The 12,687-nt window shown below is 43.5% G+C and overlaps 1 protein-coding gene across 7 annotated transcripts in view; it reads right to left on the bottom strand.

The window, feature by feature from the left end:
• Window positions 1-12,687, bottom strand: part of GRM7 (glutamate metabotropic receptor 7) — a 304,695-nt gene that overhangs the window by 112,937 nt on the left and 179,071 nt on the right. For all 7 annotated transcript variants that reach the window (XR_012589416.1, XM_074603377.1, XM_074603378.1 and 4 more), the window contains exon 5: window positions 4,255-4,395. Coding sequence is in view for 6 of the 7 variants with exons in the window: in XM_074603377.1 (XP_074459478.1) it covers window positions 4,255-4,395 (141 nt within the window). In the remaining variant the exon portion in view is untranslated. The remainder of the gene's footprint in view (window positions 1-4,254; window positions 4,396-12,687) is intronic.

Here is a 12,687-nt window from a genome sequence, read left to right as displayed (position 1 = left end):
AGGTCTTCTGCCACCCTCAAGTCCAACAGATATTCATCCTAATGAATACCATAAAGCCGTTTTCATAAAAAGTAAATCACACACACCACAGCTCCTGGCATTTGTTTAAAAAAAAATGCTTTAGATATTGGCCATCTGCCATTAAGTTGTTTGAAACATCTCAGACAATTTATTGTTTCCTGAGATGAGGAATTTTGATAGCATTTGGAAAACTATTTTTCTTTCCATAGTAAATTGAACTTTGTTAATCTATGAATGCACTAGATCACTTTTTGTCGTCAAATTATAAATAATATTCTGATATCCTCGGGCTCTGCTATTTGTACATCTTTTGTTTCTCATTAGTTTTCTTTCCCTAACATATGGCTTCATAGAACAAGCCATCTTGACTGCTGGTGAAAAAAAGACAGAATATTGCTATTGGCGTCCTTGTAAGTGAGAGGATTCAGAGTCCCGAGACCGCTCCTGCCCACACACTGCCCGGGAAGGTGAATCTGGGTCCCTTTGAGGCACTTTCTCTTGTCCCAATTTAAATTCTAAACACAACCGTCCCTCTTTTACAAATCCTTTTGCTTAATTTGTGTCACTTCATCTTGCAGGGAGCTTTCTCCCAGCATCTTCTCCACAGCAAGTCATTGTCTGAGCCATCATCTGGGCTGTACCTTCAGACTGATTACACTTGCAGATAATTAGAAAAGCTCTCCGAGTGATCTACATTCTGATAAGTGACATCCAAGGTGACATCACCCTTATATCACTTCATTAAGTCTCCTTGAGTGTAAAGCTATCTGAATTAAAAGCTATGGTTAATAAGTGAACAGAGTCAAGCGTTGCCGTTTCCCTCCAGGCGGCGTTCCCCGTGCGGGGGCGGCTGGGGCACTGCAGGCACAGCGGGTGCCTCCGAGGACCCCCAGTTCTCGCCTCCCTGCACCCAACGCCGCTCCTGCCGCAGGCGAGCATGGGCAGGGATGCTACTGCTGGACCGGGGAGAGACCCCGGGCGACCATGCCGGTGCTTGCCTTCAGCCAGGCAACTGGCGGGCACGGAGGTGCTACAGTGCAATATGATTAAATATTCAGATTTGTATATTGATTTCAACACACACTGTATATTTTATTTCAATAATCACTATGAAACTTATAACCAGCCTGCTTCGTGACAATATATACACAAAACCCCCTTGTTTTATCATCTGTTAATTCTAACTCCCTAAATCTCGTAGCACTGGCAATACTGGCACAATGGGGGTTTGTATAGGAAAATACCTTCAGTTGAGCTCTCAATCGAAGCCCCGACCCCACCTCTGCACGGAACGCGGTGTGTGCAGAGCCTTCAGCACGGCTCCCTTTGCAGAATCACAGCTATGAAATACAGCACTGTTCTCTTCTGCAAAGACAGTTGTTTTCTTCTGTTAATCCTTTCCTATAAAAGCACGTTTTTACCGTAATGCGTGGTACTACAAACTATTTTTTCCCAAATTATTCCTTCATGAACCTGACACAGCCTGTTATGACTGAAGTGAATCTCTCTAATGTTCTTAAATGCGAGCAGCCAGAAGTAAAGCAATGAACTGTCCAAACCCAATGCTTGTTACTGTTACGCTGTTTCGGTGATGTAGTTTGATGAAGTCTCCCCATGTAGTTTGATGAAGTCTCCTCAGAAGCCACCCACAGCATCCCCCAAGGGCAGAGGCGGCCACTCCAGCGCCTGGGCAAGCCCAGAAGACAGCACCTGCCTGAAATTCCACCACTTTTGCATAAGGAACCGATCCTTCTCATCCCTGTGGAAGAGCAAGGGCCTCGGCTGCTTCTGCCGTATGCATACATACCGCTTTGCGATGGACTGCGTCCCAGCAGAAGTCACCTGCACAACAGTAGAGGTGTCCTTGGTGGCAGTACAACTTAGCAGCACCAGATCGCTCCCTGAACCACGCCAAAAATAAGTCAAATCACTAGAAACAGCGTTATTAATTACAGTGATGTGTTGCATTTAATCTTATCTAGAAATAAAGTGGTGTGGGCTAAATGTATTTTCATTCTCTCATTCTACATCCTATCCACCCTGATCAGGCAAACTTTTTTCATGCTCAAATAAATATAAACGACATTCACGCAGAAGTTCTGCGTATAAAAATATCTCGGAGCGTTGTGATAGGAGAAGGTAAGCTGCCCGCAGGGTGCCTTCTTGGAGAAGGTTTTCTCCCTGACGGCAGGCTGTGGCAGCGAGCAGAGCTCCCCCCCGCGAGCTGCGTCTCGACTGGGACACGCGCATCCCACGCCCCACGCCGGGGCTCAGCGGCGCCGCCACCCCCCCTCGCTGCATCACAAATCACCAACCGGATTTTAAAATAATGATGATGATCATTCATAATATTATTACATCGGCGGGACATTAAGGCTCTCGTGCTGGCAATATAAACTCAAAGCTAATGCTTTTTCTGATGCACAATTTGCTTCAGTTTGCAGAAGAGGGAAGGAAGATGCCAGGGCATGTCATTTGGTACAATATCAAGCTGTAACGGGGTACTTCAGTTCCATAGGGTAAGTTAGCCACCAAAACCAAATGTTTCTGCTGAATCTATGCCAAGGGAAGACATGACACCATTTTTATGTTCACATCAGAAAGCACATGCTGGGAGCGACTGTAATAAAATAGTGGCATAAACAATAAGGGTGAGAAGGCACTTTTAGAAATTATCCTAAAGATCTTTTAGCAGTTCTCAGTCAAATCCCAGCCTTCGGGGGAGATTCCGAATGCCAATTTTAAGAGCCGTGTATTCCCAGCGGTAACTGCACTGTTTCTACGCACAACACTCCTACTCCCATCCACGAACTGAAACCAAAAGCAGATGATATGAAATATGGAAAGTTTTCATCAATTTTCAAACGAAGTAAAACATATCCTCCTATGAACTAATTTCCTTTGATCAAAATTCAAGGCAATTATTCAACATAACACATTTAAACTGCTGCTGTGAAAAATTAAAAGGAGCAGGAAGGAAAGGCGAAGGGAGGCAAGGGCGACGCGGACATCAGACGGCATTATTGGCTTTGCCACCTGTAGCCCAGGAGATATGTTCCGGATGAAGCTTGTCCACCGTATTTTAAGCCCTGAGCAAATGCCCCAACCCCACAGTACAGACGTGCCCACCACAAACAGCCTCACCAAGGGCCTGGCAGTTTGAGGGCAGACTCCCTACCTTTTTTTGAGTTTTAGAAATACTTTTTTCTAGACAGGTAACCTCAATCTAATGCCTTCATTCATCAGAAGATCATTAAACTGGCAATGCTGCTCTTGTCCCTGTGCATCATCTGGTAGCACTTGGTCACGCCCACGTCCAAATGACTCCAAGAACACGCGTCTCACCCATAATTGCCTTTCAAAATAAACTCGTCAAGTTTAATGAACTGTATCACCCCGCATCATGGCGGTGGTTGTGCTGAGAAGTGCGTAACTCAGTTAAAAACAAAATCACCCCCATCATTACCTGGGCACCTCTGTAACTAAAAATAACTCCTTGAACCTCCACGGGATCAGAAACAGGAATTCCTGGAAAAACAGGGTATTTAAAATAGTGGGCAGTACCTCCAAGGAAGGGAGGAGTGGGTTTGTCAGGCACCAGAAAACAACAGGTCGGTCAGAAATGCAGTGTGTTTTCTGTCTTCCTGAGTTGAGGCTGCAAGATTTTTTTTTAACCCCAATTTCTTAAATAACATTAGTGAAAACAAAAATCTGATCAACAACTTTGTGCTTCCTAAAGTGAAAACATTTCACTCTGCGCTAACACTTTCCTACAGGTGCGTTTCCCTCAAAAGTTCAATTCAAACACAGACGTTGGTGTACGACCGTGAGCAGATGGTGCTTTGACAGAGTAGGTGGCCAATTTGTGATGTGCAGATGGGTGACAAGGCACACGTTGTACAAATATTCTCCCTCTAAAACAAACCACCAAAAGACCCCCAAGGCACCCTGCACTCAAACAAAAGCGTTTCTGGGTCTTATGGAAAATATTGATTTTCCTGCTGGATGGACAGCCAGAAAAGGGAAGAAATAGAAGAACGTATTTTTTTACTCTTTCCATCTATTTCTCTTGTCCTGCAAGGCTGATGCTGCCGTTCCATTTTCGGTACAACCTACGAAAATTCAATTTATTTTTTCAATCTGTCCCCAGCCAAGCTTCCTTACATCAGCCGTGCAGTCGTTCCCCTGCAGCCCCACACGGCAGCGCGAGGAGGGCAAAGTGAATGAAGTTACCTGTGCATTTACGGTCTGTGTCTTCCTTCTTTGACCCGCTGATGGTTAACTTGCAGTTGAAGTTCTCCTCCCAGTACTCTGCAAACCACACGTTCCTTCTGTTGTTCTCCAGGGTGCGGGACGTAAAATAGGCATCGAACCCTGGGGAAGGAGACAGGCAGAAAGCTGAAGTCTACTTCATGCTGCACGGGAAGTAACGCAGCCTGAAAAACAAATACTCTATTTATATCTTCTTCAACATCCCGCACACGTTCGCATCTCCATCCACAGGAGATGACCCTGGGAAGAAAGGAAATCCATTGCACGTTTTATCTCATCAGCTGCATCTTGCAAGTAAATTACTCTGCTGCTAACTGCGAGGTATAAAGCTCGGTAAGATACATGTAAAAGGGAGATTAATGTAATAAAAAGAGTTATAAGCAAAAAGCACGGATTAGATATACACCTATAAGGAATGAAAATAAATGGTATGGTGCAGCTGATATTAGGCTGAGCTCAATAATAATTTTGTAATTAACCTCTCCAGACCTCCAGAGAAGGCAGCTTCAGCTGACTTAACTGGCCACTATCAGTACGCCTTATTGTTTTCACAGCGTATATTTTTCCCTTAATTTCCTTTCACAAAGGTACCGATAAACTCAGAGAGCAAAACTTCCAAGAGGTGACTGTGAATCGCGGCTATTTACCAGAGGCTTGGATTAGCCGCGCTGAAGCGGAGGGAAAAGAAAAATTCCCTTCCTCAGACCTGTGGGACTCGGTTTGTCTCTGAAGCCACGGCGTCACCAACAGCCTGCAGCGCTGCAAGCGCAAAAATGACACACAACTCCAGTATTAAAATAATGGGGGAAAAAAAATTATGATTCTTCACAGCTGAGCTGAAAGGGAGTAAATATATCTGAAGCCCTTGAGTCTTCTTTTTTTTTTTTTTTTTAAAAATACGCAGTCCTCTGTGTTCACTGAAAGAAACCACATTACAACAACTGAATAGCTGTGTAGCACTGACTAGTTCATAGCTTTCACATGGCTCCTAACCATATTCCATCTTTCTTTAGCACCTCACCAACTTGCCAGAAGAGAAACATATTCTGCTTTGGCTTTATTTGCCTTTTTTTTTTTTTTTTTTGCAGAAATGTATATCACCGTGTATACACACAGGTATATATACAAACACACACATGAAAGAAAAGGTATATCCTAGAGGCTTACAAACCAAGAGGGCAAATAAAAAGAATTAAAACTCTACTACAAAATTATGCAGTTTGTAAAATTCTAATAACAAATTAGTCCTGCCGTAGCATGGGGATATTTTGCTCTATCAAGTTCTCAAATTCTGATGTTTAAAACTGAGCCAAATATCCTTTAACAGCTCAGGCAATCCCCCTTCAAAGATCATGAGATCCTGAGAGAAAAACCACTTCTCTTCTGCTAATGGATTTTTCTCACAATACAATACAGAACTCTGAAACAAATACTTATTTTCCCAATAAGCAGTGGTAGCTTCAGACCAAAAGGAACATCGCACCACTAACTACCCCGGGCACTACTGCTTCGCTCGGCACTTCCCTCCGTTATTCTCTACTCAAGTTGAGATAACTCCTTAGAGCCTACAGAAACCTTCGTGCATACAAATAATTACAAATCGATGGATCGCCCAAGTACTTGCACGATGGCAGAAATCTGGCCGTTGTTCCTGCGATGACCAAAGCCCAGATCACTGCCCCCTCCCACACCACCACTCTCATTTTATTCCTATCCCAGTATACTTTTGGTTCTGCTTGGCGAACAGAAGATTTGCACAAGGACAAATATACTAGCGCACATCTACGAGCTCACACGCTAAGTCTTTTGCCTTTTTTTCTGTTTTGTAGTCAACAGAAGCGATATTCTCTCATCTGTTCAGAAGGAAGAGCACACGGAGTGGCACAGCCAAGTATTCTGGGCACGCAGCATGGAAAAGGTTTATCACCTCCGCATGAGGTGTTCTTCTACCCCTTTAGCCAGGGACAGGCTCCTGGCAGCGAAATCCCTGCTTAGTTCTATGGGTGTTCCCAAACCTGACGGCCCCTGTGCAGTAAGGGGGCTGTGCCCGTTCTCGTCAGAGAGTTCTATCAGTCTTACAACAAGCGTGTTTGACTAGCAGGACGTTCACCACCATTACCACTGCCCAGTAGTTTTCCCAAGTCTTTCTAGTTGTCTGTCTTTAGCCTGCAATGAGCGACATCAGAGCTTTTGCTTACAGAGACAGTTCAGATTCAGCATTTTTCATGTAACCTTCCAGAGCTGCAATCCCAGTCCTAAATCAAGTAGCAAAAGAGTTTTTCCTTTTACTGAGAAGGTTGTTGAGGTATTCAGATGATGCAAATATGAAACCCGCACAAAGCGGATCCATCATAAAGAGGACTTGAAGAAATCGTGGCTGCACACTGAGAGACTCAGAGGTAAATTATCTGGCATCCAAAAAGTGCAAATCCATTGAAGATGCAAATCTCAGAATATCTATTTCGTCCCTTTACTCAGCTTTACAGCTTGTACCAGAGTTGCAGAAGAGGGTTGGAGGCACAGAGGCAGATACTTACAGATACTAAATCATCTCTCTGTATCGCATGATCACATGGTTCCTTTTGACTTTGCAGTTCGAAATGACAGTAAATACATATTCCATTGAAGGAGAGAAAAAAGTTCCTTGCACCATAGCCAACAATTTCTCTCACTGAAATAGGTGGGTAAATTGACTCAATCTGGCACTCCACACAATGAAATTGAGTCAGAGGAAAAACATATGGCCTCGTTAAATTAGCATAGCAATCCATCCACTATGGGATAAAAATAGACAGCATGTAAACAGATGTTTTCAAATAAGAAAGAAGATTAGGAGTGGGGTCAATCTGCCTCCTTGTATTAGCTTTGTGTGCTACTGACCTAACCATAATACGTATTTTCCTAATTCTGAGTCTACTGTTCATGGCTCATATCCAAAGCCCACTGCTCGTAAGACACGATGCACATCATCTCCAAAAATCAACCTAGAAAAATAAGTATTGGGGTCTTCCAGAAACAGTCTGAAAGCAAATTAAAGTTTTACCTGCAGCCTCACTAGAAAATATGCGTAGGTCTCTCCTCCAACAAATACATCGGGATGCTTCAGAAGGATGACAAACCCTAAGCAACATGTCACACCAACTCAACGCCGTGCCGGCTGGTTGGAAGCGGGCACCTGAAGGGCTGCCATCAAACCACGGAAACCTGTGAGCAAACCACCAAGATGGGCCAGGAGAAAACCTCCGCGCTGTATTTAAGTATTACTGAATATTTGAGTCAACTCCATGTACTCAGTATGGCCCTTACCATTGTTTTTGCAGTTTGAAATAAAAACTTTCCAGAATAAAACCGCATGAAGCTGAAGGAAATGAGCCAACCTGTGATGGCACAGACCCCCTACCCCCGCTGCTGGAGTTATGCTGAGGCAGGGACCTAACCTGGGTTTCCCAAATTTAGGGAAATCACTTAGTAAAACCCTCCTCCCACAGCTGTTCTACTTAATTAATGACAAATTAGTGACTTAAGAATGTTTCTGTGCACGGTCTCTAGAAAAGGACAGCACAATTTCTGCACTGCTGAGCTGAAATTTCCTAAGAAAAATATTCATGTAGATGGGTCAGAAGAAAATTTATAAAATACTCTTAGATTTTAGGTACATACAAGCTAAATCTGTTTTCCTGTAAACCTATGCGTATTAGTTTTACTCGTAATTAAAAGAGCATGTCAACGAGGATATTCAGTCATAAGACCTGCAATATATACACGGCTCAAAGAGAAACTATACCTTACCAATGTGCCAAACTAACTGACCTCTGGGAAAAAGTGCTCTATAACTTAATAAAATAAAATCAATAAGTCTTGATAAAACTGTAATAGAATTCCATACGAATTACTCTAAACCTTTACAGATTTAATAACAAATAATAACATTCTCATTGACTTTTTTAATGATCCCTCTGCATTCTCAAGAAGGAGTATAGATCCCTATTAAAGAGTGTACATTTTTTATCATTATTTTTTATTGATCAAGACAAGCAGGCAAGTGACTGACTGACAGAGGGATGGAATGAAGTAGCAGGCCATATTTCTATTAATTCCTTACAGGGTGGAAGTACTGTGCACCCACTGGCTGCATCGCTGCACCACTGCTCCCACACAGCCAGAAGACCTCCAGAAGACCTCCAGAAGACCTCCAGAAGACCTCCAGAAGACCTCCAGAAGACCTCCAGAAGACCTCCAGAAGACCTCCCTTTGTGAACTCCCCTCCTTCCCTGCATTTTTCGGTCCAAGAATAGTCTCCCATGGCCAGGACCGAGTAAGCACAAAGAATCCCACATTGCTCCACAGGAGCAAGGCCAGAAGCGTGCTCACATGCACCATTTTTTAATTTGATAAATATTTACAACTTTTACACGAAGCGCTGGCACATGTGCCCAGCCGGGTACGATACACCAGAGGAGAAAGCCCAGAGCGTTTCACATTATCTGGTGTGACCCTGCGCCCCTCCACTGAATGAATGGAACTGTGCCAGTTCACAGCAGATGAGATTTTTCATCCAAGTTAAAGGTTAGTGAAGAATGCTCCATGGAATCTCACAGCTCCTAGAACGGGGGTTTTCTGTTTGGGTTTCCCCCCCACCCCACCCCTATATCATTCCCGAGAACACTGTCAGAGAAGTTATTGTGATTGTCTGAAATACCCCGGCTGAACCAAACACACACCACACTCGTTGCTCTGTGATTTGAGCCAACAAATCACCACCATCACATTTTTTCCCCCACCATCGCTTTCAGAAGGGTAATTGTGCTAGATGTACTTTAAAGCAACTTAAATAAAAAGAAACCTAGAGGAAAAAAAATGTATTTTTCAATTAAGGAAAAACAGGATCAATTTAAAGATCTTACTATTCTTAAACTTCACATGAGACGCACAGCTAGTAAATGAAGCACAACCCAAATATTCAGTTCTGTGCTGATCATTTTCCAGTGTGGTGATACAACTACCATGAAACCAACCCTCTCAGCGGAGTTAAGAAATCCCATGATGAATTTCACGATTTAAATATCTATTAAAGAACAGTTTGCACAGTAAAGTAAGTTACATATCTATATTGTGTATTTTAAACACTAATCATATGGCTCTGATGGATCTATGCAAAGATTAGTACTGTGTTCATACTGTGAGATAACGCGTAAGGATTTCTGTCACCTGAGTTTATCTGCTAGCGATGCCTACAGCAGTTCTTCCTCTCTCCCGAGCCACGGGCACAGCAGAGACGAGCACAAAGAGCTCCGTAGGACGACGGTGGTACAAAACGCCACAAAGCACCGGGTGGGGAAAAGGTTTAGGAACCTGCGGGCAGCGGTGGGTGGTGACGGGCACCTCCTCTTCTGAAGGGGCAAAGGGAAACGGTCCGTGAATTCCTGCACCACCTCTCCCACTGTTGATCATGTGTGACAAAAACCACGTGGTTCCACACTGCAAAACACAGCGTCTCTCCTTTGCAGGTTGGTGTAGAGCGATGGAACTCCTGAAATCCCGGGAGGACTGACATTAGCAACATTAGGCGACTTTTCACCAGATTCAGACTGACCTGTGATTTTTTAACTCTTAGAAAAAACTAATGCTTTCAATTGCCTCAAAAATATACAAAATATACATTCTGTCTTCAATCTGGTATCGGTCAGGACTATTTCCACGCTTCCCAGCTACCATGAAGCCGTCTCGCAAACACGAGCAGTCCTGTCTAGGCCAGTGGCTTTGAGTCAGAGGGACATCTTAAACACGTATCTAATTTTAGATACTTTGTTTGAATTAATATGATTCAAAAACATCGAAGTTGAAACACAGGCAAACGTGTTCTCTATAATAAGGACAGACTTAAGCCTGTGCTTGAGCTTAATCTTTTCGAACTGAAGACATTAAGACAACTTACATGCGTAGTGCTAAACAGAAGAGTTTTGGGCTCAGGGAATTAGATGACCCAACTGAAAAAGCTGGACGCTTAAATGTAAGAGTGGGAATAATCACTTCTTACTCTTGTACACGGCCAAGTACTTCACTTGTGCGACAAGATTTAGTGATCTCCCACTGTTCCCCATATATCATACTTAAGAAAATTACTTTTTTCAGCAAATACCTCTAAGAGATATAGATAGTTATTTGATGAGATTTTACAAATTAAAATAAATCTCATATTACTTTAAATCACTGTGATTTGATTAAATCATTATTCTTACACATAGAGAGATGATACTACCTAATAGGTTAATTTCTTTTCCACCCCAGGATTAATATATAAATTAACTACACAGCAATAAAAAAAAAGAGGTGGGGGGGGAGAAGGGACCCAATCCTGAGCGCTGCAGAGGGCTGGTGAAGTCCAGGCGAGGGGAGGGATGAGTGTCACTTGGCTGCGATGCCACCAAGACCTGAGCACTTGCGGGTCGTTTCCCTGCGTGGCTCAGAGGGACGCTGACAGCGCCAGCCCGAGCACCCCTTTGGTCAGGATGGGGGTGATGAGCTGCACTGAAGTGACGGAAATGAGAAATCCCTGGGGGAGGGTGGGAGCGTCTCATCCCCAGCTGGCTGGAGTCAGGCTCCGCATACCAAATTTTATCTGGGCATTTTATTCTGCACTGCTCAGGGTCAGCCCTCTGGAGGAGAGCGCCAGCACAGCACCCAGCCCCTGCGCCCTCAGGATCCCCCCGCTGCTGCCCCTGGACCCGGGCACCACTAGGGAAGAGGGATGCCACAGCACCGCGCAGCATCCTTCCCTAACCGGGAACGCTTAGAAAAGTGGCTCAATTCTCATCCAGAAAATGAGGCTTGCCGACTTGCGGCTGCTTTTTACACCCAAAAAAAACCCCCAAATGATTTATTTCTAACATTAATCTCGCATCTCTCCTTCCATTTGATGTTGCGCGTTGCCCATTTTCTGCCTGAGAGCATAATGCTCAGCTTCCCTGGCAGAGACGGCCGGGGGAATTCTACGTGCTTTGGAGGAGAAACCAGGCTCCAAGACTAACGATGCGGTTCGCCATGGTCAGCCGCATTACGGAGGGGAAAAAAGGCAGGCTTGCAGAGGAGCATTTATCACGGGGAAGGCGTCAGGCACACATCGACGGAGAAAGGACAGGCTGCAGGCGAGAAAGACAGCTGCGTGGGAGCCGGGGGAGGTACCCAAAAAAGAGCAATCCCCCAGGAGAAGAAAGAGATTAAAATAGGGGATCCAACCCTGAACTGGTGCCAGTGAAACCAGCAGCAGCCAGCTGACATTCCCAGTATCTCAGGAGGGGAACCGCGGGCGGGTGGATCAGGAAGATCCACAATCCACAATCCCTTCAGTTGGTGTGAATGAACCAGGTGTTTGGTTTTTTTGTTGTTGTTGTTTTTTTTAAAGAGAGACCTCTGTCACTTCTGGTTTACCAAACCCCTCGCACACGCTGTGAAGCATCTATTTCATGTGTCAGCAGTGACTTCGAGGGCTCTGGGGTTATTTAATAAGGAAAATAATTAAGCCTAATTAAAACACAAAGTTGTTGACCTACTGCATTTCTCATGCACCTAAAGTGTTTTCATTCTCAGCCCACGCGGCTTGTGAGCAAATACAACATATTGACCCAATTTCATACAAGTAGTGATTTTATCAGTTTATGGTATCTTTATTCTTCTCTATGTTGTCCAAAGTATGTCCACACTAATGATTGCTAGTTATATAAATTTTATTTACCCAGCTAGTAAATCACCACGTACTGTGATTACTGATGCCAAGCGAGCAGAAAGCAGCTATTCAAATAATTTTCTGATTTTCCTAGCGCTCACGCAAAACCAGTTCAATTTACTGACATTATATCTGGGATAAAAGCATTAGATGTGGAATGATAAGATCAATTTTAAGACAGCTAAGTCTTTTTTCAGATTTTATTATGTTGCCCAAGCCACACACTACGTGGTATTACGGAGCCGTTAAAATAGGCTACAGATATTTTCTTGACCTTCTTACTCAATAAAAAGGCCATAATACTAAGTGATTTTATGAATTCCCTTCATGCCATAAAAACATGCCATTTGTTTTCTTTTTTGCCAGTTACCGATTATAACAGTGAAAATGGGTATTTTAGTTGATGTCACATTTGACTTTTTATATACATGACATAAAGCACAGACAAAGGAAAGGCAGCTTGCCGTACTTAGGGCAAATCTGGGATTTTAACCTTTAAAGCTTCTATTATGGAAATAGATATACATTGGCTGAGTATCATCGTTATCACTTTTATAAAATTATACAGCTGCCACAGCAATGAGATCATGACCTAGGTGGTGTCTAGCCAGCGCTGTAATAGAAAGGTTAATATAGAAGTATATTATTATTCATTATTCTACATTTTATTG

The sequence above is a fragment of the Larus michahellis genome, chromosome 10 (genome assembly GCF_964199755.1).
Source record: "Larus michahellis chromosome 10, bLarMic1.1, whole genome shotgun sequence".
NCBI classification, from domain to species: domain Eukaryota; kingdom Metazoa; phylum Chordata; class Aves; order Charadriiformes; family Laridae; genus Larus; species Larus michahellis.
The sequence above is the reverse complement of the archived record's forward strand: the minus strand, read 5'-3'. Positions and strand labels throughout refer to the sequence as shown.